Here is a 23,813-nt window from a genome sequence, read left to right on the forward strand (position 1 = left end):
GGCTGTAGGTTGTGTTTGGTCTGATATTATGGCGCAGGGAGAGAGGCCTTCTATGTCTATTGTGAAGCTGATTCGTGATTTAACTACTGAAAGTCTAGCACTCTCTGAGGCAAGCTGCCCCCTCTCTGAACCATGTAGTCTAGTGTCTACCATGGCAACCTACTGGATTGGTAAGTGACTAGACTGTAACCAACATTCCTCGGTAGTTAACTCACATTGCCAGCTCACTGGATAGGTAACTTACTTCCCTCTCCCTTCTATATGGCATTTCTTTCTGTGATATTCATACCCATGCACAGATAGACCCTAGGAGGTGTTCAAGTACCCGCCCTTTGGCATTTCACTAGATAATTGCCTTATTTGTAAAACATTGTTTCCACCACCCACACATATGGCCAAATAACCTGACCCTACCTGTCAACACAAAAGCTGCATGTCCTATAATAACCATGTGCAGTGTTTTCATCTTTAAAGTAATCATTTTGGGCCATTAAATATGTTAAAGATAATATATTTTAAAATGAAGGTCCTATAATTCAAATATATGTTATATATATATGTATATGTTCTCTCATCATCTTTTTATATGTATCATTTAAAATAACGAGTTCAGATGTGTAATGTGAATTCATGTATTCAGTTATCAATACCTTTTTTTATCACTTGATGGGTGTGATCTATTTACCCACTTATAGGCTCTGTCTCTCACTGCCCAAACACATCTGACATCAAACATGAGGCTCTTAATTACAACCTATCAGCAGCTAAATTAGTCACAGGCTTCAGTATAGACAGAGGCATGTTTGGCAAACTTCCTGCAACATCATGGCTCTTCTTATGAAATTCTAATTCCAACCAACAATGCCACCAAAAAGGCCAGATTTCCCACGAAGAACAAAGCCAGCAGCAGGACATCAACTGATTTCTATGGTGACAAAGCAACACAGTTTACATTAGAAGACAGATGTTATTGTTTATTTATTTACTTTTAAGCATTTGTTGTCTTACCGTAGTAGATTCCAAAGTATCTGTAATCCAAAGAAAAGAGTAACGATTAAGACTCTGCAGGATTCCTACATAATAATACAATGATTTCCATGTAAAAGCTTCTATGATTCGTTTGTTGATTGCTAACAGCAACTAACCAGCAGCATCTGGACCCACAAATTAAACTGATTCTAACAAATTGAATGGACTAGCTCCAGTTGGTTTCACTTGCATCTATTAGTTAATCCAGTTTTGGACTAGATGCTACTGAAAACCTTCACTTTAGAATTACAGCAGTTTAATGTTTCTGTCTGTCAAATTGTTTTCTTTTTTCATTTTTCTTGGAAGGGCAGATGTGAACACAGAAATCGTACAAAGCCTATTAACTTATCCACTGATTCAGACCAGGGCAAACAAACTATAGCTGATGATCTAACCTGTATTCAGTTTAGGTCACATTATTAAGGGTTTTGGAGGTTTGGGATTACCCTAAAATTTAAAGGAAAGTTTCACTGAGCATGAATGCTGTTTTGGTGCAGCCTTAATCTTAACAGTAATCCACATTCACGCATTGTCAATTCATGAACAGTTTCCTTAACTTTGTTAATTGATGAATTGAAAGAAAGAAGTCAATCCAACACTCACTAAATGAGGTTATAGTAATATGAATGAACACCACCACTTCAGTTCAGGCTGTTTATTGTGCCTTCTTTTCAGCTGCAAAAAGGCACACATTGAGATGTACTTTATAGCTTTGTTTTTTGTTTAAAAAAAAAATCAGAATTAAAAGGGTATTTACCTGTTGTATTGACCGTCCACTTTAAGTGGATCTCCAACAGGATGCAGAAGAAAGCTTCCCAGCCAATAAAACCACCCATCACTTTTATCAGCCATTGTTCTGGAGTGCTGTCAATCAACATCAGGCCTGTGCATATGGCTGCCACTGTGTGACATCAAGAGCCTTTTCAAGACTTGTAACAAAAGTTCACAAGCACAGTCTCTTGTGGAAGCATTGAACATCTTTTACTAAAAGTGGTCTGGAGCAAAATATATTTAGGTCCTTACCAGCTAAAGTCTTTATTACCACTGCATTCAAAGCATGAGTCCAGTTGAACAGAAACCTCCTGTCACAGAAAGAGGGAAAATATTTCAATTATCATTAGTCACTTCTTGTACCTGACAGTTAAGTTTCTTAACAAGCAGCCTTTCTTGACTGTGATTGTTTTCTCTCAGTGCCTCAGGCTTGTGCCTCATCTCATACCAACAATTAGTTTTGACTGTTTTAACCTCAAAGCTGATCTTTATTCGACCATGGCCACAATCTATAGACTGATATGTCTTTGTCCAACAGAAAACCAAGTCAGCAGAACGCTGATAATATTTTTTCAATAGTTTTAAGGACTTGTTAAATCACACACAAACATAGCAGGTTACTTACATTGCATGTTGTGGGCCACAGCGCAGCAGAGCCAGTATGGGCTGGAGGAAAGACATGACCATAACCAGGCAGCCTAAAACAGGGTGGGCACCCTGACAAAAGCACAAGGCAACACTGACATTCAATGATTTACACTTGTCACACTGAGGAACTGTTTACACTGTTTACACTGAATTCTTCCATTTTCCATTTAAACAGTATTTCAGGAATATTTTATGTAAAATAAGGCTAATACTTTGTTCGAAGTGTATCATTAGGTAATCAATATGTCAATATTAAATCTGCTCTGAAAATATTGCCAAGTTAAACATTTTACTAATTTAATCAAATGTATTCAGTGTCATTTATTCATCATTATTTTTCTGGAAGTTGTATTTTTTAAACTTTGGACAGACCACACGTATTCTTTATGAAATATCAACACAAGCCTGTTGTTTCACAGCATCTCAACTCTGTCATTCTTATCACGTGGTAAATGGTAATGGTATGACACAGAGAAGTAGACTGCTTCAAAAGAAACAACACATCCCTGGAGGCATCAGTCTATATGATGACGGATGGAAATTGTTCATAAAATGCTGATGTACTGACCCCAGACCAGTCCTTGGCATATGAAAAGGAGAGGATGAAGGCAATGGCTGTAGCTACTACTGTCAAACTCATCAGTGCAACATGGACCTGGAGAAGCACATACAAGACAACATTCTTAGAAACACACACTGGACCTTTCTGGTATAGATCTTCTCATTTGACTTGGCTTTAACGGGAAATAAATGTATTTCCTTTAAATGTAAATTGTTTTCATTTATTTCCTGTTTTAGTTGCATACAACCATGGTTGTATCCTCTCAGCTGTGGTAAAACAAGAACACCCCCCCCCTCCCCCGACACACACAATTTTGATTAATAAAAATTCTAAATGTCCAATAATCTACTAGGCATTTAGTTTGTTAGTCTCTGCCACAATTCATAATATACAGAGAATAAACTATTAGATTATCTTCTCCTATCTGTGTCATGGATTCCCTCTGCCAGTCTGGTACTACACTCGATTGGCCCTAATCACCTTCACCTGTCCCACTCTGCTCTGTCTCCCTTAGCCTCGTTAACTCTCCAGCTGCACTGCATTTGCCATTTACCATGCTCTGCATTTAAGGTCCTGTGTTGCAGTCATTTGTTGTCAGATCGTCTGCAAGCTCACCTGTGTTACCAGTCTGCTCCTACGTTCTCTGACTCCTGTACCCGGACCTGCCTGAACTCTGCCCTGTTCTCCCGTCCCGGAAACCCGACCTGCCTTTGTCTTCGACTCCGATCTGTCTTCTGCCCCGGTAATTTCGACCTGCCTTCTGCTTGACTCTTGACTTGGATTTGCCCTGAACTGTGCCGCTGCCTTGTTTTCACCTGCTGTTGTGGTGTGTGTGTGTGTGTGTGTGTGTGTTTTCCCCAGGACCTCCCGGATTCTCCAGCTCCAGGATTTGCTTCCCTGGGGAGACACACACACACAGCACCTTGGGCACACCGGAACCCTTGGAAGCCCAGAACCCTGAACACTTCTCCTTCCCACTCCCCTTCCCTAATTCAATAAATACCCTTCTGGGTTCGAACGCACTTGGTTCCTCCGTCTCGTACTTGACAATATGTTTCTTTTTGGATATATATTATATGTTCTGCTGTCTTTAATTTTGTTTTTTAGTAGTTTCACTAAATGTTTTTTGTTCTTACATCTCTTTGACATCTGATCAAATATGGGATATACTGTTTAAAAAAGTAATTTCTCTGTAAAACATTGTTGTATCCATGAAGTCTCACCAGAAACCAGACATCTTTGCCCCACAGGTTCTGTCCCTTGGCCAATCCTTTTAGATACCTGGCTACCATCATTCCCAGTGATCCTGTGGTCATCCAGGCTATCAGCATCAGTGATCCTGAAATACAGTCACATGTTGGAATGCTGGCCTGTTCTCAGATCACACTGTATGGTTTTATGACACAAAATGCATTTTGTCTTCTCTCTATGAAGTAGCTAAGAATAGTAGGTCACATTTAAGGCCAGCGCAGTCAGCAGACACCAGAAATCTAAATCAGTGACAAAACCTTAACCATCCTGAACAATTAAATAAAAAGAAAAAAGTAGTTACACATGGACAGATTATATGACAGTGAACTAATAGTAAATGGACTGTATTAATCAAAGTTCTTTTACATTACGTCTCATTCACCCATTCATACACTGATGACAGAAGCTACAACACAAGGTGCCAACCTGCTCATCAGGAGGAAATTAACCATTCATACACATTCACACACCAATGGGAGCAATTTGGGGTTAAGTGTCTTGCATTTGGACTGCTGGAGGCGGGAACTGAACTGCCAATCTTCCAATTGGTGGACGACCACTCTACCTCCTGAGACACAGCTTTCTGTATTGTTTTTTAAAGATTTCATTTGTGATTTTTGCATTTATTTAGATAGCAACTGGCAGAAATGCTAACAGGAAACAGAGGTGTGACTGATAGGTCCGGCCCAGCCAGATTCAAATCAGGGACACTGTGATCACGTGGCTTAGCTCTAACCACCTGACCACCAGGGCGCTCCAATGACTTCTGTATTGTTTTGACCTTTCAGACATGTGAAGCAAAAATTAGATTAAAGCTGTGTCTGATATCACTTGTTATTTACTACATAGATAGAGTTAGTGCCCTCTCAAATCCCCCTTCTACAACAAAAAGTGGCCATGACATGGTGCTGCTAACATGGTGCTGCTAACATGCTGCGAACATCCTCCAATGCAACATGTCAGTGTGTCTAATACTGTAATGACATAAAATGGTGATTATTCATATGAGCCCAAAATCTTGCTTACCATAGAGCAAACCATGAAGTGGCTGTTGTATAAGAAGTACTAAATAATTGAAAACGAGCTTAGAGTCTATAGTCACACTAACCTCCTGTTATCCCAAACTAATGGACAGATCAAATAAACCATCGACATCACTCAGCTACATTATTTAAACACAAAATACAGCTGAGGATGAAAGGAATGTCATCAGTTTGCAAGTATTGGATACATTGACATTTTCACCTGACAGTAGTGCTAAATGGGAAAAAAACACATTTTATAACTTACAAACTGAATACAAAATGTGGGTCATATACTCTATCTGTATATCAAAAGAATTATGAACATCTGAGTTTTCAAATGCAGGTAGTGCTTGTTATGTTCACACTAGTGCAGAGTTCAGCATTACATAGCATAAACGTTCTTGCTTTGTAAAACTATATGACTTTGGAAAGTTGAGAGCACTAACACTGTTTTATCAGTGTTTGTCTCCCTGATACATCTCTACAGTACATTATCTCCTAAGGCAAAGGACAATATTTCACCCATCTATGTTTATCTACAAGCTTGTGCATTCACAGCCATCCAAATTAAGTGGTCTAATGAAGGTAGTTGTTGATTCACTCCTGACTACACTGGATGTGTTTCAGCCACATTTTTACTTGAAGTCAGGTCAGACAGAATAGATACACTAAATTTATTTCAATATAGCAGTCCACCCTCAGGGAAGCATGAGTGTGCTCAGTAATTTCATCACAAAGCCCCCATTGGTCCTTAATGAAAGGTAAGGAGTCACCAAACTCACTCATTACTTTTCTCAGCAAATTTGATCACAGTCCAGGTGTCCTGCTGTGGACTAGTGTTGGACAAAACAAGTGACATTATTATGCTTAAGTTCTGCTGTTACATTATATTTTTCCAGTTGTTGCTGATGCACATGTCACTCTGGGTAGGCTCTTACCATGTGCTTTGATAATAGGAGGCCATACTCCTATTGTGACAAGCTGAGGTCTGGAAATATCAATCTTGTCAGAGCTGATGAAGGTATCTGCATGGAACTGGATTAGTCCTGAAGGATGAACACATAAAACAGACAGCTGAATGCTCTACCTCCTGTTCACTATAACTTTGGAATGATGTTTACACTTCAGCTTGCTTTTAGAAAGAACTGCTGCTTACCTTGTTAAAGCTGAAACATGGCTTCCTACATGGTAATTGAAACTAAACATACTGTAGCACAAAAAGTAAGGACATTTGTGTTTAGTAGATTATTTTTTTGTTGTAACAATGCATCTTGGCAATAAATCTTATACTGTTGGAAAGCCTGTTTATTTCCCTTTTAAATTGTGCCACATTTGTAAGGAACATACATTTGTAGGATGAGCAGCAGAGCTGAGTATCTGCGTTGCACTCATGAAAAATTTGCCAAATCCAACAGTATAGCATAATAAAGTAATAAGTACTTTTATAATTATTATTTATTACCAATAACCAAACGTACTCCTTGCAGGCCGTACACTGCGATGCAGACGTGGGTGATTCTGCATCCTCTCACAAAGGTAAAAAATGTATATGTTCTCTTCTAAATGTTAGTGAATAACATTATTGTATAATAATGATGTTGACAGAAAGAAAAAGGGCTCAACTGCGATGAAAGTGCAGCACCGAGACAGTGTACTGCACACACATCTAGAGTTAATCCTCTCAAAAGGCAGTGATTTCAACTTTAAACTGTGAACTTTCTACTGTATGCCATCACTTAGAAGCTAACGCTAGCAAAGCGAAGTACCAAACAAGATCAGCTGACCAATGAAGAGTCACACCACTATGTGGGAGGGTCAATATTGAAGTGAATAGATGGTTCCTCTGAGTGTCTAATAATGATGCAAATGGTTTTACATTACAGTGTGCCTTATGCATCAGTATCAGACACTGGGAAGCATGACAAAGTGTCAGTCTTTTTGATGCCCTGGGAATGAGAAGCGGTTGGAGGCATCGAGAAGCACCAGCACACTGTCAGACAGATTGTAAATCATTTATCAAGATTATCTAAACCACTCTTTTGGAGTTACCATTGCTGCTGGGTCCATAGGCATACATGAGATAGTAGGCCATGTTAAAGCCAGATGTCCTTTGAGTAGAAATTGGATTCATTGAGGTGAAGGAACAGCTGATAACCATGCCGTGCACTGATGCTACTACATCAGAAACATTCCCCTATGAGGGGACAGAATAATAACAGAAATCATTTCAACATCAAACTGAATCTGGTTACATGTGCAGTTCATTCATTGTAAGAGCAGTGACAGAGCAATGACAGAGCATAAGTAAATCCTGCACAAGAAAAAGTACTGTATTAAGGTACAGTGCTACACGTTTTGTTATCAGAAGTCAGTGGCATAAGAGAAATTTCAGTACCAGAGGAAGAATTTGTGGAGCTGTTTTTCCAGTTGAAATGGCATGCTGCAACTGCACCAGGCCATTACTGCCTATGCCACAAATATAAATGTCATCATTTCCCTGTGGACAGACAGATGTAAGAATATGAAAATATCTGGTTTAGATTTTGATATTGCTCAGATGAAAATCATTCAAGATCATTTTTGCCTTGCATTGCTACCACTTTTTAAGGAAAGTTTCAGGAGCAGGACCACACCTCAACTGTGCCACTTCTGGCAGCTCATTTCAGTTGGAGCCATCAGCATTGGAATACCAGCACCCCCTGCTGCCCTCCTCCAGCAAGCGCAACAGACCCAGACCCAGACAACATCAGCCCTACATTGGAAGGGTTTTCTATCTGCTGATTTTGGGGTTTCTTAAAACATCTCCAACTGTTCATGAGATCTACCCAGTTGTCGTTGCTTTCGAAACCAATGCAACATAACCTACCTATACCAATTCTGTGATGGCCACCAAAACACATAATATCCATGTTTACCGTAGCCGCATCAGCTTCTTCTTTAACCTCCTTAGTGGTATCGGCTTCTTTTCTAAACTCCTAACCAGCAGCCAGGCCTTGCCTCCAGCCATTCTCAGTTAATTTCACTCTTGCAACAGTGGTACACCCAAATATTGTGCAACCATTTTTGTGTTTATTTAATTTAATCAGCTGAGAGGTCATTTTCTTTATCCTCTTTTCATGATCCTTTGCAATGTACGTTTATTTTTCATATGTACTGTGAAGAAACAGGGTAAATGTAAACAGCACCCATGTGGAACTTTTGTCATGGGAGCAGTTGCGCCCCCGAGTTATCTCAGGTGGGACCTTCCACCCACACCTCAGATGCAACTTGGATGACGAACTGAATGCTCCTGTCTTCATTGCTGCGTTTTATCTGTATTTTACAGGTCAGTAGTTGGTGAAAGTTACCAATTTCAACTCTGTAAAGCATAAGTTTATGTGGACAAGTATTATAGAGAAGCTGTGATATTGTTTTGAGCATTTCTGTGAAGTTAAAAAAAAACGGGGGTTCAGCCAGCAGGTACACACACCACATCGTAGGTGTTTTGGGTTTGCTTTGCCCTCAGCAACACCTGCTTTTCAAGTTTTATTTTTTAGATCACACCACAGTAATCTACTCTAATCTCAACCAGCTAAAGCAGATGGCTTCTGATCTAGAACCCAGTTCTGTTTGAGGTTTTAACCTATTAGAGGTCAGTTTTTCTTTGCCGCCTTCACCAAATGCTTGCTCATGAGGAATGTTGGGTCTCTATAAATTAAAAATGTGGTTTGACCTGCTGTCTTGAGATTTTGTTCTGATTTGGTGATATATAAATACAATACCTGATTTACCTTCTTAAAACAAACTAAAACTAATTAATCTGGTCAGTCATATCCATCTTTACCTCAAAGTCCAATCTCTGCTTAATCCCTCCAGGACTCTGGCATTTCTCCATTAATTACACATTCCTTCAGGATCAGAGCCCGCCTTCAGCCTCCCCTAATGGCATCCCATATTACTACATACGACTCAAGGGCTGTTGCATTCCAAACATATCGTCACTACCTTCACCAATCCACCTAACCCTCTCCTCCTCTTTTGCTCACCTATTCTGCACCCCCTCCCATCCTATTTCTCTCTTCCCTTTCCTGCCTGATCCTCCCCTTCTACCCCCACTTTGTACAGTTCTGAGAGGGTCTATCATTGCTGGGGTGCTACGTGAATTGTTTTTACTAGTAAGTCATTTAAATATTTAAATGCATCTTGTCGATGGTGTGGTCCTTGCTAGTGAAAAGATAATATTGATATAAAAATTATTATGTGAAAATCTACAGAAACTGAAATCTGATCTTTCATTTTTGAGATAACATGATAAACTAAAACACAGGCCAATTTACAGTTACTCCTCCAGGTATATACAAAGAACACAGGTAGGTATTCAAATAGAATGAAGCATTTATCTTCAGATTACCATCCTCTGATCATCTGAGAATCCAAAAGAGATGTATCCATCTGAAGGACCTGTTATCTCATAGTGGGCGGCTGTGTCATTGGGAGTTATGCTGGCTGACATGAAATAACAGTTGACACTGACTGCAGGGTCACAGTTTAAAGGCTGACTGATACACACTTTGGTGACACCACAGCCCGATTTGGAGATATTCTGTTGCAGGAAGAAGAATAAAACTTTACAATTATGTTACTACAACCTAGTATAAAATGTCAAATTTAGAACATCGAGAACACAGAGACTCTCAAGAGGTTTCGATGCACATGCACATTGCAGAAAAAAGTACCGTAAAACAAGTGTATAAGTCGCACCATTGTGTAAAATATATTTTGGGGGGTTTCATGCTGGGAAAAACACTTTTACAACAAAAAAAAAAGTATTTATTTGAATGCACCAGTAGTTATTCATTTAACACATATGTTTATATTCCATAACTTATTCAATTTACTTTTATTTGAAACAAGTGAGTTTCAATTAAACCTTTTAAAAGAACACAGTAGCTTTACATATACAGTGTGTAGCCGTGTGCTTTCTTGAACCCCAAACTCTTTATCAGAGCTTTCACTGTGTGCAATTAGACTACTGCACCTGAGTCACGCTTTTGCACATGGTGCTTCAACATCAGTTTGGTCAGTAAATACTGAAACATCACAGAAACTATTGTCTAAAATACTTCTGATCAACACACAATCAATTTTCCACACAACATACAGCATTAACAGGTCATCAATAGCTGCTTACACAGCTGGATCGCGCGGCTCGTGCTTGACACTGCTGTTTATAGGACGTTATAGTTCATAAGTGTGGATGCTCACATCATTATGTTTATAGTTATTGTTATAGTTATCATTCTTAGTGTAGACGCCTTTTTACGTACCTATACCCATACACCGATTTTTACAGTAATTAAAATGTTGGCATTGAAAATAAAACAATAATAAAATAAATAAAAACCAAACAAACATACAAACAAACTCAAACAAAACAACAAAACATAATAATAATAATAATTAATATTATTACAACCAGAATATCCTCTATAAGAGATTGTAACACACCATTTGGTCACACTACATTTGAGCAGTCAGCATTCTCTGTGAAAGTCACAACTCACTAACTTGAGAACTTTACTCATGTCTCTAACTTGTAAGTGAATAACTGCAATACTTACAGCAGGTGGTGCAGGTTGATTTAATGCGGTTGCCATTATTTGTGGTTTGGTAGTTAGACTGGCAGACCCACCAGTAGTGACATTAAAGAAGGTCAGGGCAGGACTTGTAACATCAACCCAGAACGTCTTGAAATTCTGCACAAAGGATGCACTACAAAACAAACAAAACCAATTTCATTAAAGTCTGTGTAAAGTAAAAATAAATATGTGTTCTGAGTTTGACATACCACAGAAAAGTGTGCTGTTAACCACCCTGCCAAATTTGAATGATTAAAAAAATCGCCAAATATATGAAATTAGGCTTCAAAGTTGTGTAAAAGTTTTTCGCTGCTCCCAAACACTGTGGGAGTGCCTGCCGAGTTCGCTGAAACAATCAAACAATCAAACAACAATCAAAGTCACCACCTCTACCAGAAACTCAGCTGCTAGCTCGGCGGCTAGCTCGGCGGTAGACTGTAGTAGTAGTAGTGTGTGCTGAATGTATTTGTACCAGGGGCGATTGCTCTGAGACAACAAGGGAAGCTCGCCTTCCCCTAAAATTTCATCAAATAAATTGTCACAACTGTCATATTAAATTCACACTAAAATTATAATTTACATTACATCAAATCTGCACTTGAATGCGTTCAATTTTACAACTATGACATCCTGTAACCAGCTGTTTATTGCCGACGCTATTATTTTCCAACGTGATTTCCCTATCACACACTGGCAGTCCGCCGCAGACACAGAGCGTCAATGGTGTTCAATGAGGCTTCTCCCAACAGCTGTTTTGGGCTAGGGCGGGACAAGCCAGGATAAGATGCTCATTGGATAATGCGACAGACTCGCAGTTTTTCAGTTTTTCTGGTGTTATTGGAGAGTTTTCTGATGTTTTGGAGACTCTGACATGAAAGCATGTATCACTCTGTCCTCAACGAGCAGCGGGTGCTGCTGCGAGCCCTGCCCCCGTCCCAAAGCACTCACAGGCGGTCAGGTTCACCAAAAAAACAACCTAGAAATCAATCTTGTTACTCATCAATGACATATCCAAGACTGTTATAATCCCTCCAAACCAAATTCAAATTGCATTAATTAAATCAATGGTTTGGACCAATAGAGGAGAAGTGGATTAGAATATGCCTGCGAAAACAAAACTGGAAAAAAATCTCAAATATGCCTTTTTTATGGCATCAAACACGTTGGACACTTTTGTCCAATGTGGTACTTGTGCCAGTTTGGTTCTGAGAGTCACATGGACAAAAAACTAAAACCCCCTGGAAATCAATCTTGTTACTCATCAATGACATATCCAAGACTGTTATAATCCCCCCAAAGCAAATTCAATTTGCATTCAGTATATTGGAAATAATCACCTTTTCATAGGGTGATTATTTCACCTTTTACTATAGGGCTCTGTTACCTGGGTGGGTGAGGTGTTAAGTGTAGCTTTAAGGCCCTTTGTCCTGTGCTGGCCTACCTGGGCAGGCTAGTGGCTAGTTTTGAAAATCTGTTTTTGTGTGTGTTGATGTGGTTCTATGGCATAGATGAAGCATACAACAGCCTCAATTAAACACTCCTTTTATTTGTAACTGCCTTGCTTCAATATGACAACGTTTATGATGAAGATGTAAAGTGAGCTTCCCCTGTTTAAAACACCAGCAGCCGCCACTTATTTGTACCACTACAGCAGCAGGGGCGGGTTTATGCTAATCGTAACGCAGCAGTGATTTTCAGACCCGCCCACTAAATCCTGAACACAGAAATGTTGAAACACAGTTTGTGAAGTCTAGCTCCACAATTCAAATCTAAATGGTTGAAATGTTTTTTACACCTTTTTTAGAAATACATTTATGACCTATTTAATGTGTTTAGAAGAAAATGTCTGAATTCACTTTACACTGTCTTTAAGGTTGAAAGATATATGAACCATGCAATGTAATTGCTCACATTTCTGCCCCCCTTGAGCATGGCAGTACAATAGAATAGAATAGAATAGAATAGAAAAGTTACATTAAACCTTACTGGAACTGAATGGGTTTTGTGTCTCCTGGGATTTCTGATCTCCATGTCACCTGAATGGATGTCTTAGCAGAAACTGAATTGTGGGATACAGCTGAGCCCTGGACACACACACACACACGCACACACACACACACACACATTACAAACATGAAATGAAGTCAAGTTATTACTGTATATTTTTCCTCCATATTTTAACACTTTCCTGTTGTGTTGTGTGTTATTCTTTCTGTTGTACATTATTCCAGTAAAGACAGAATATTTCTGGCTTGAACAACTATGTATGGAATTTATGCTTCAAATATTTTGTATTTAATTCCAAAATGTGTTAATCCTCCAGAGACTCTTTCTCGCTCCACATGACAAACTGACATGTCTAACAGCTGGGGTAAGGAGAAATTTGAAAGCCAGAAAAATAGCCAGAATTGCCATGTACTCAATACATACAGTACATACTGTAGTATAATGTATACTATGGTTTGATATGGTATAATTGATTGTGTTGCCTGCTGTAGGCTTTACTGTTGTCAACATCAAAGTCTGCTTTATGGGATAAACTCACAGGCTTCTGGCTGCAGGTGAGTATTTGAGAAGCCATTGTTGTCAGAGTAAAGTAGCCCACAGGAGACTCCAGCCCAACCTGTCTGGCCTGTAATAGGAAACCAAAGAATGGTTTGGAGCTTGGAGCCTGAATCTTGACTGTGGGGAAGAAAAAAACCAAAACATTCCAGATTAATGTTCACAGCCCAGAAAGCCCTACTAACAAGGAATCCAGGCATTACTAGACACCCACATAAGCATATTATTTATCCTTTATCATAAATCATATGCTCATTTCAAGTAATATTAAAATAAACATGCAGAAGTAATTTTTTTTGTGATTTAGAACCTAATTTTTTTTGTGGTGGAGGGGGGTGAGAGATATCACTATTGGGTTTAGAGAAAACATGTTATGGAATCATTTTGGATAAACCTATACCCATGAGGAGAGCCGGTCGCTTACCTGTGACCTCCTCTCCAAGCCTGTAGCTGCTGCGCTCCGTTGTGATGGTGAAGGGTGCAGGGCCTGCCTGTGGGCTCAGATTATTGTGGTGGGGTCGCAGGTCAGCACAGCTCGTCGTAACGAGGCCCGAGCTGTAGCACTGAACCACTGGAGCAACGCACAGCAGCAGCAGCAGCAGCAGCAGCAACACAACATGGTCCATAGCAGCAAAATTTAGTTTCCACTCTATTCACGTGAAAAACAGAGACAAAGGGTGATACATGCTGCCTTTCAACTGAGAGGAGCTCAGGTGTGGAGAGGACTGGTGTGTGGAACAAAGGGAGGAGGAATGTATGGCGCACTGGGAGCAGGCTGCAGGAAGATACACACCTTCTTTCTGTTACACACATAGGAGAGGTGGAGACTGGTTGGAAGGTGGAACATTTTTGTGTGTGTGTTTGTGTGTGTATGGATTCAATGAAATGATACTGTACCATGGTTATTCTTGTATACTTTGTGTGCTTACAGAATCAGGTGATCTCATTCTACCGTCCAAACAGGAAGAGTGGTTTCAGCTGTTGCTAGGCAGCGTCTTGTGCTTTCCAGAATAGTGAATTATTCCAAGCAAGACACTGACAAGACTGTGATTATCAAATGATGAAAATGTAAAGATGAAGTAATTTATTTCTTACTGAAATGTGTATTGACTGCAGGTTAATTGTAGGAAAAACACATTTATTAATTTCATAGTGACTTCTGTGACTGAACATGGTAATAACAAACACATTCAAACGCAGCAAAAATTAAGACACAAAATTGAACGAAATTCAGCCTAAGGTTACAGTTTTATCTATACAAATAACCACAGACTGACAATGCTCACAATGAGACCAGTTAACAAGCAGCAAGTTGTGCCAATTAAGCAGTCAATGACTTTCTGCTTCTTTATAGCATCATGGAAAGTGTGGAGTTATATTATATACGTAGAAATTTTATCGTCAATCTTTTCCCAGAATAAGGCAACATGTACATTCATGTTTCTCATTCAGCAGAGAAAGAAGTGGGATTTACTGAGATGATGAGTTACTGTTCATTGTCAATCAATCAATCAGTCAATCAATCTTTATTTATATAGCGCCAAATTTTGTCTGGGAGGGGCCAGACAAAAGGTAGCTCAGAAGACCCTAATGATGATTAAGATAGATGGTCTTTGGTGTCCCTTGCCCGGACGCGGGTCACCGGGCCCCCCCCCCCGGAGCCAGGCCTAGGGGTGGGGCTCGGGGGCGAGCGCCTGATGGCGGTCCGACCCTCGGCTGAGGAAGCTAGCTCTAGGGACGTGGAATGTCACCTCTCTGGTGGGGAAGGAGCCTGAGCTGGTGTGCGAGGTTGAGAAGTTCCGGCTAGATATAGTCGGCCTCACCTTGACGCACAGCAAGGGCTCTGGAACCAGTTTTCTCGAGAGGGGTTGGACTCTCGTCCACTCTGGAGTTGCCACTGGTGAGAGGCGCCGGGCAGGGGTGGCAATACTTATTGCTCCCCGGCTTGGTGCCTGTATGTTGGAGTTTACCCCGGTAGACGAGAGGGTAGCCTCCCTTCGCCTTCGGGTGGGGGGACGGATCCTGACTGTTGTTTGTGCCTATGGTCCAAACAGCAGCTCAGAGTATCCACCCTTTTTGGACTCCTTGGAGGGGGTGCTAGAAAACACTCCCCCTGGGGATTCCCTCGCTCTGCTGGGGGACTTCAACGCCCGAGCGATGTTCTGTTATTGGGCTTCTGTGCTCGTCACAGATTGTTCATAACGAACACCATGTTCAAGCATAAGGGTGTCCATATGTGTACTTGGCACCAGGACACCCTAGGCCGCAGTTCGATGATTAACTTTGTAGTCGTGTCGTCGGACTTGCGGCCACATGTGTTGGACACTCGGGTGAAGAGAGTGGCGGAGCTGTCAACTGATCACCACCTGGTGGTGAGTTGGCTACGATGGTGGGGGAGGATGCCGGTCAGACCTGGCAGACCCAAACGCATTGTGAGGGTCTGCTGGGAACGTCTGGTAGAATCTCCTGCCAGAGAGAGTTTCAAATCCCACCTCCGGGAGAGCTTCTACCACGTACCAGGGGAGGCGGGGGACATTGAGTCCGAGTGGGCCATGTTTCGTGCCTCCATTGTTAAGGTGGCCGACCGGAGCTGTGGCCCCAAGGTGGTCAGTTCCTGTCGTGGCGGCAATCTCCGAACCCGCTGGTGGACACCGGCGGTGAGGGATGCCGTCAAGCTGAAGAAGGAGTCCTATAGGGCCTTTTTGGCCTGTGGGACTCCGGAGGCAGCAGACAGGTACCGGCAGACCAAGCGGAGCGCAGCTAAGGCGGTCGCTGAGGCATGGGAGGAGTTCGGCGAGGCCATGGAAAAAGACTTCCGGACGGCTTCGAAAAGATTCTGGACCACCATCCGGCGTCTCAGGAGGGGGAAGCAGTGCGCCGTCAACACTGTGTACGGTGGGGACGATGCACTGCTGACCTCGACTCGGGACGTTGTGGATCGGTGGAAGGAATACTTCGAAGACCTCCTCAATCCCACCGACACGCCTTCCGGTAAGGAAGCAGGGCCTGGGGACTCGGGTGTGGGCTCTCCCATCTCTGGGGTGGAGGTCGCCGAGGTGGTTAAAAAGCTCCTCAGTGGGAGGGCCCCAGGGGTGGATGAGATCCGCCCCGAGTTCCTCAAGGCCCTGGATGTTGTGGGGCTGTCATGGCTGACACGACTCTGCAGCATCGCGTGGACATCGGGGGCAGTGCCTCTGGATTGGCAGACTGGGGTAGTGGTCCCTCTTTTTAAGAAGGGGGACCGGAGGGTGTGTTCTGACTACAGGGGAATCACACACTCAGCCTCCCTGGTAAGGTCTATTCGGGGGTGCTGGGTTGGAGGGTCCATCGGATAGTCGAACCTCGGATTCAGGAGGAGCAGTGTGGTTTTCGTCCAGGCCGTGGAACTGTGGACCAGCTCTACACCCTCTGCAGGATCCTTGAGGGTGCCCAACCAGTCCACATGTGTTTTGTTGACTTGGAGAAGGCATTCGACCGTGTCCCTCGGGGAGTCCTGTGAGGGGTTCTCCGGGAATACGGGGTACCGGACCCCATGATAAGGGCCACCCGCTCCCTGTATAACCGGTGTCAGAGCTTGGTCCACATTTCCGGTAATAAGTCGGAGCGCTTGTACCAGTCTGCTGATTTACTCTCAATAAATCTGGTCAAAATGTTCAGGGACAAAAACCAACCGTTGCAGATTCTAATAAACAAATCCAAGTTATTAAGCGTCCATTACACCTCGCTACATCAATCCATATATACAACAAAAGTGAGAAAATCATCAAATGTGAATATTTTACATAGCCTATTATTCATAATATTATTATAATTATTGTTTCTTTACTTTGATAATAATAATAATTAGTAGTATTGTTTTATAGTATTTTTTTTACATCATTACTTTAGTTTGTTGCTGTATTCACCCAGATACCAGTGGAAGAAAAACTGTAACAGGTCTATTTTCCTCTCTGTTATATTAGTTCACGTTTATAACAAGGATCTAGAAACTGTTACTATTAGTTCAGTGAATAAAAATAAATAAAACATAGTTATTAGGAGTATAAATATTCTTTAACTAATTTTCTTAGGCATTCACTGAATACCTAGAAGGCCCAGAGTGTTTGAGTAGTTTACTCCTAACAATGATCAAAACATCATATTTGCAGAATTTCTCTTTAAGCAACAATATAACTTTAGTTTTTATCTGGTTACTGATGCAAATGTAGCTTTGTCTTTATACACAAACCTTGGATGATGGCTGTGATATTGTGATATATATATTCTCTGTTACATTTCTACTGTATTATATTATAGTGTATTATAAAAATCTGCAGTATTTCTGATTTGATTCAAATCCTGTGCAGCATGTACGATGATCACTGATTTAACCTCATGAAGGTCCAGGCAGAATCAAACATTAATATGGTTAACAAAGAGAGGACAAGGTTGACAGTTCAGACAGTGCAGGCATTTCCAAACTATGTTGACAAGACCTTCTTGTGCTGTCAGTGATTCTAGTATAAAAGACACCTGAGCTTTGTTATTTCACAATTTATTACAAGATAGTCCAAACAAATGCTCTCTCTCCTTCCAAGGCTTATTCAAGGAACAAAACTTTCTTAACCTGCCATGAAGAGCCACTAGTCTGACAATGTTTATTTCAGCCCTTCATCACATGAGATGGTCTCATGCACACAAATGAGGCTTGATGGTGCCCAACAAAACTATATGCTCTAACCAGTGTTACCAGTCTAAATAATACACTGGTGAGATTTAACAGTGGAGATATAGCAGTGTTATTAAGCTTTTATCGAATATTGCAAGTATGAGTCAAAGAAGAGTGATAAATGAAAGAAAAACCCTGGATAAAAAATGAGTAGAAAAACGTAACAAATGCAGATGTTTCCATACATAATATGAGGACTCAATTAATGGTTTATTGAGTATAAAATGATGTTAATCATATAATATGGTCTTCACAGTCTTCACCAGATCTCAAACCAACTGAACACATATATTTTAGCAAGATGCAATGAAGCCTATATTAGGGGCAATATGTTACTTTGTGCAAAATCTGACATTCTCAAAGATTCTAGATGTTCAGATGATGATCATATGGTGCTGTGCTGCTTGTGGGGGTCAAAGGTCATACAGGACCTCCAGGACGGTACCAATGGATGAGGCTTGGCTCCCACAGCTAAAGGGGCAGTGCTGGCCATTCTCATTGGTCAACCCAGGGAGACCCTTCCAAAGTGACCTATAGAATAAGACATGGCAGACAAGAGTGGGGCTTCAGCACAAACCTTGTTGAAACAGATTTATTAATGGGAGAATACTAATAACATTATGACTTCCTACCTTTCCAAGTGGACAGCATGATGAGACAATATGTTTTTGACCAGGTTAACAGTTTTGTCATATGTCTCTTTTCCCATTTTCTTGGCAAAGTAGAGCTTGGCACGCAGGAAGTAGCCAACGGGCCACAACCATTCCTGAAAAAGAAGTGCAAATCTGTCAGAAGCTACAACATGACTGCCAGAATAACTGCATTCAGATCTGTCAGAGGCTACAACATGATTGCCAGAATAACTGCATTCAGATCTGTCAGAGGCTACAACATGATTGCCAGAATAACTGCATTCAGGTGGAGAATACTGCACGTTTGCTTACTGGGCCTTGATGATAGTTGAAGCCTTTAGCTTGGGTAAACTTCTCATTATCAAGGTTGTTGTCATATACTCCACAGTACACCATGTCACTGGAGAGAAAGGTAGAAGGAAAACATCTTGCATTTAAAGGTACACACAGAGCTAGCTCCTGGACAATGATCTTGCTATTAAAGCTCTTAAAGGTAATTGTGGTAGAAATAAACATATAGCACAGGACTACAGAGGTACACTTTCAATTGAAACCTTGTGTATAGTCAGAGCTCATTTAGTGACTGATAACAGTACATTACAATCAACCTTTTTTTTATTATTATTATTTTTTTTTACAACTTTTAAGCAAAGTTTTACAACGTCTATCTTAATTGAACAGTTCAGTCAGCTAACTCATGCAGAATAGACTATGTGAATGTAGAATATAGCCCCAGTAACCAAACACTTGCTCAAGAGAGGGGCCCTCTGTTTTTCATGAGATTCATAGCCACCATAGGTTTTCCTACAAAATTGTGGCTTCTTTAAAACTATGCTTGATGATTTTATTGTAACAGCCACACCCTCAAACCACAGGTCACTTCTGATATTGTTCATTCTGTTGATGTCACATGACCACCCTCAATACTAACTCAGGGTCCAAGGTCTTCATTCCCAAGGGTCCCAGCAGCTTCAACTCAGCTACACACAGAGACTCCCAGGCTTTCTCCACAGTGAACAACTCAGGGGCCTGCATCACACACACGCAAACTGATTGAACCCAATAGAACATGATAAACTGCATGTTGAAAATCACAGTTCATTTCATTGTGCAGTGTTATGCATCAGTGCCATAGATTACAGAAATCCTTGGCAGGACTTGTTGGGGTTTCATGTTTTTTGCTGCTAAACTTTGCACATACATCATTCTGTACATTGAAGTTCAAACATACAACTTTATATATGATAAAATACATTTTTGACTGGACGGAGACTTTAACAAAAAATACAATTTGACGTAGTTGCCAAAATATACACACAGGCACAACAGCTGTAGTTACCTACCACCACCATGGCAATGGGGAAGTTAGGCCGGAGCTGGTAGTCACACCATGGGCTAGAAGCCCCAAAACTGTCCTTGTAGATGCCTTTTTTGTGGACCAGCTGTGGGTGCTTCTCCTCGACATCTTGGGGATCATGAGAAATGTTGAACTTCTTCTCAAAGTTCTCCTGGATCTTACAGTCCCACTCCACGTATGACACTGAATATGTCTGTCCTGAAATCAAACATTTATGCCAATCATAGTACCCTATCATAGAACTGGACAATATAAACCATATACACTGATCAGCCATAGTATTGAAACTGTCTTGTCTGCATTTTCTAGGATTACATCACACAACTAAAAGCAAAAAGACACACAGATACAAGACAAGCTGTTTCTTTCTTTATTATCTTTTCTTCTGATGTCTTGTCATGCTTGAAGGCTGTTGTGCAACAGAGAGTTTACACTGAGAAGATTTAAGTTAATTCTAGTATGCTTTATTTATTTAAATGTATTTTCTGTTCATAGCCCATTATACTAATTTTTCACATTCTAAATCTGCTTAAAGGAAATAGGGGAACCCTGATCAAAATTATTAACTTGATTCGTATTGTGATATATACAGTATATATATATATACATATATATATACACGTGTTTGTGTCTATAACTACCAACACTATCCCCACTTTCAAACTTAACAAAATTGTACATGCTACATTTATTCTTGTGGCAGCCGCTTCTGTCTGTCTAAAGCTCTGTACAGATGAGGTATAATTCATGTTACTGTTGATCAAGTAAAAACCATACAGAATAAGTGCCAAATGATCATAAACACCTTAACATCATGTGGAAAAGAGTTTCTCTCTCAATATAAAACACTTGTTATGATGTGTAAAAGGTTGACTGTACCTCCTCTGTGTACAGTTACTGCTGCGTAGGGGAAGTGGCCATCTTTATGGAGCTTCACAAGCCAGCGCAGAGTAGACTTACACAGGCCTACTAACTCCACTGCAGAGCCATCCCTGGATCACACACACACACACACACACACACACACACACACATACACATACAAAGACTTGTATGGGTAACTTTGAAGATTAAGAAGCTGTAGGCTTCAAGTTTCATTGTGGAATGTGCAGAGCTGTTAACATGAGCTGTCTTGTAGCTTGTCTCTCCCTCTAGAAGCTGCTGTAGGTCAGCTACTGATGTTATGCACTGTCTGAGAAATTGGCATTATGTTGTCAAATTTCAATTAATCTCTGACACCCATCAGCCCCTGAACAAACTATATTGACCACCAGCTAACGGAAATAAAGGAATGTCTTTAAAAATTCCGGTTCAGTATGTTTAAAACCAAACAAACAATGAAACATAAAAAAACAAACTGTAGTACTTTTTCATTTTTTATTTTAAAGTACTGTAATGCTTTCTGAAATCTCTGTCATCAAGAGTTTTTATACCTCGTTACTATTATCCACCTTTACCTTCATTTTAATTAGTCAAATATAGTAGTAATGTATTCTGTTATAGCTAGCACTACCAGTCAGTGCATCTTATATGGAGGGAGAGTAGATAGAAACACATCCACATTAGGATCGTCACACCAGCCCAATGATGTGGAGCAGCTCAAACAAGAGAACAGACACCACTCACATTCATTGAGTAATGGACCATTACTACAGCAGTGAAGACAGTTGTAATAATAATATCTATGTTATACTATGTTTAATGAATAAGGCTGTTACACAGGTAGATTATAAATAATAAGAAAGACATGGCTTGTCATCAAAAAGATTTCTGCAGTGAGATTTTATATTGGACAACAGAGACTCTAGTCTGATACTGAGTACTGGTTTGTAGTTTTACAGGTATGTAACCTGATTCCTCACAATATAGCGACAAAGCAAAACAAGGAAGACAATTTAAAATAGCAACACATCAAACTAACAGGCTCAACCTCAGTAACCTGATATCTGATCAACTTAAATGAAGTATCTTAAATATAAATATAGTATACAGATCATTATATATAACTTAAATACCATTCCTCTCTATCAAGTACACTCATCTTTATCCTTCACCAACTGAAAGTTCAACAATACAATTCCAAGCACTCAAGTGTTATGTACACACACACACACACACACACACACACAGCTGTATATGTACCTGGGTGTTGCAGGGATTCCCTTGTTGCGGGCCTTCTCACTCTCACCCATCTTGTCCATCCAGGTTCCACAGTTGAAACGATTTCCCCCAACGACAAAGCCGGTACTCTCATCCACTGCAGCCTCTACATTGAACCCTGATGGGAGGGAGATGGGTCACACAGTCAGCAACATTTCAGGTAAAACTGCTCATTCTCAAATGAAATATACAAACCACTGTATGTATGAATAAATGTGGTGAGCAGGATATTTAACGAGTGCATGAAATTACCTTCATCAGTCATATTGCAGTCTAACTGTGGCCCAGCATTGCTCTCTCTGAACTGGATACCCTGCATGTGTCTCTGCATGACCTCCTGGATCACATCATACAGTGGCTGATCCTGGGAGAAAAACACCATTACAATTTTAGATATTATTTATTTTTAAATACCAACAAATCACCAAACACAACCCCAGCATGAATGAACATTGACTCTGACTTAAGAGTCAAGACACTCCACCAACACTATTTAACCATGTACTCAACCTTAACTCTAACCAGGCTTCCATAGGCTTGCACGAGGCTTGAATAAGAGCAAATAAGCCCAGAACATAGAAGCATTAATGAACTTTGGGTTCATCTGAACTAGAAGAAAGGTCCGACAACTCAATTCACACATGGACAGAAAACTTTACTTATCTCCCAAGACCAGGGTCCAAAGTCACATTTATTTATTTCTCCACAGAGACAATGTACTTCACTAAACATTTTCAGAGAACTAAAAACTGCAACCAAGGGCTGATTTCCATTGGCAGTCCCTCCTGCCAGATGTTACCGGCACAAGTCCTAAAAAAGTAACTACATTACACATAATACATACTAGGTAATTACAATAAATAAACATAACAGTCATAGCGTCACAGTATAAGTCACCCAGTGACACATTAAAATAGTATTGCACACTTCATGTTGCTTCCAGTACCTTGTGCATGAGTAAGCTTTATACCCTGTTTTAAATGCAGCTGAATAGTGATCAGAGGGGAGAAGGGACTGTTTGGGTGTGTAGATGGAGTGAATGGAGTGACTGCAGCAATGCAGAATCCAGTACATAGGTCTTATTGTGGTTGCCATTGATTATAATGGATGACAGTGGTAGATATATGGACATTTAAGGGGTTAATGTGCTGCTGATTTCTATGTGCTGTCAGTTACATAGTAAAGTGCAAGGTGAAAAGATACAGAAACAGAAATACATAAATAAGTAAATGAAGATTAAAAAAAATTAAATTAAATTTAAAAAAAAACTTTACTATTTATAATTGAGTCTCTCTACACATCTAAGTCAAACCTGAATCTGTTTGAAATGCCTTTCATGTAATGTCGTTATTCATAGAAATATAGTAACAGTTATGTTGAGTGTAGATTTGATATTATGTTTCTGAAAGTTTAATCTAATCATATAATTGTTGCTTTAAACTTTTATTTCACTACTAGACATGTAGATGGTTTGAGATGGTTGAATCAAT

At 40.4% G+C, this 23,813-nt stretch overlaps 2 protein-coding genes across 2 annotated transcripts in view; both read right to left on the minus strand.

The window, feature by feature from the left end:
• Positions 1-835: 835 nt before the first annotated feature.
• Positions 836-16,002, minus strand: zgc:163022 (putative ferric-chelate reductase 1). The gene is made up of 13 exons (XM_053342376.1): positions 15,984-16,002; positions 13,891-14,115; positions 13,450-13,586; positions 9,677-9,868; positions 7,682-7,783; positions 7,336-7,480; positions 6,225-6,332; positions 4,234-4,349; positions 3,017-3,103; positions 2,426-2,517; positions 2,053-2,111; positions 1,762-1,930; positions 836-914 (listed from the first exon to the last, which is right to left on the minus strand). Exons 1-13 carry the CDS (start codon positions 16,000-16,002, stop codon positions 836-838), a joined length of 1,530 nt encoding a protein of 509 aa, XP_053198351.1.
• A 2,041-nt stretch (positions 16,003-18,043) lies between these two features.
• LOC128382386 (glycogen debranching enzyme-like) overlaps positions 18,044-23,813 on the minus strand; it is a 53,188-nt gene continuing 47,418 nt past the window's right edge. The window contains exons 26-33 of the mRNA XM_053342377.1: positions 22,576-22,687; positions 22,306-22,441; positions 21,043-21,155; positions 20,150-20,361; positions 19,738-19,835; positions 19,119-19,206; positions 18,807-18,940; positions 18,044-18,705 (exon numbers count right to left, since the gene is read on the minus strand). Of these exons, the coding sequence (XP_053198352.1) occupies positions 18,588-18,705; positions 18,807-18,940; positions 19,119-19,206; positions 19,738-19,835; positions 20,150-20,361; positions 21,043-21,155; positions 22,306-22,441; positions 22,576-22,687 (1,011 nt within the window). The 3' untranslated portion in view covers positions 18,044-18,587. The remainder of the gene's footprint in view (positions 18,706-18,806; positions 18,941-19,118; positions 19,207-19,737; positions 19,836-20,149; positions 20,362-21,042; positions 21,156-22,305; positions 22,442-22,575; positions 22,688-23,813) is intronic.

This window comes from Scomber japonicus, chromosome 21 (assembly GCF_027409825.1).
Source record: "Scomber japonicus isolate fScoJap1 chromosome 21, fScoJap1.pri, whole genome shotgun sequence".
Lineage (NCBI taxonomy): Eukaryota > Metazoa > Chordata > Actinopteri > Scombriformes > Scombridae > Scomber > Scomber japonicus.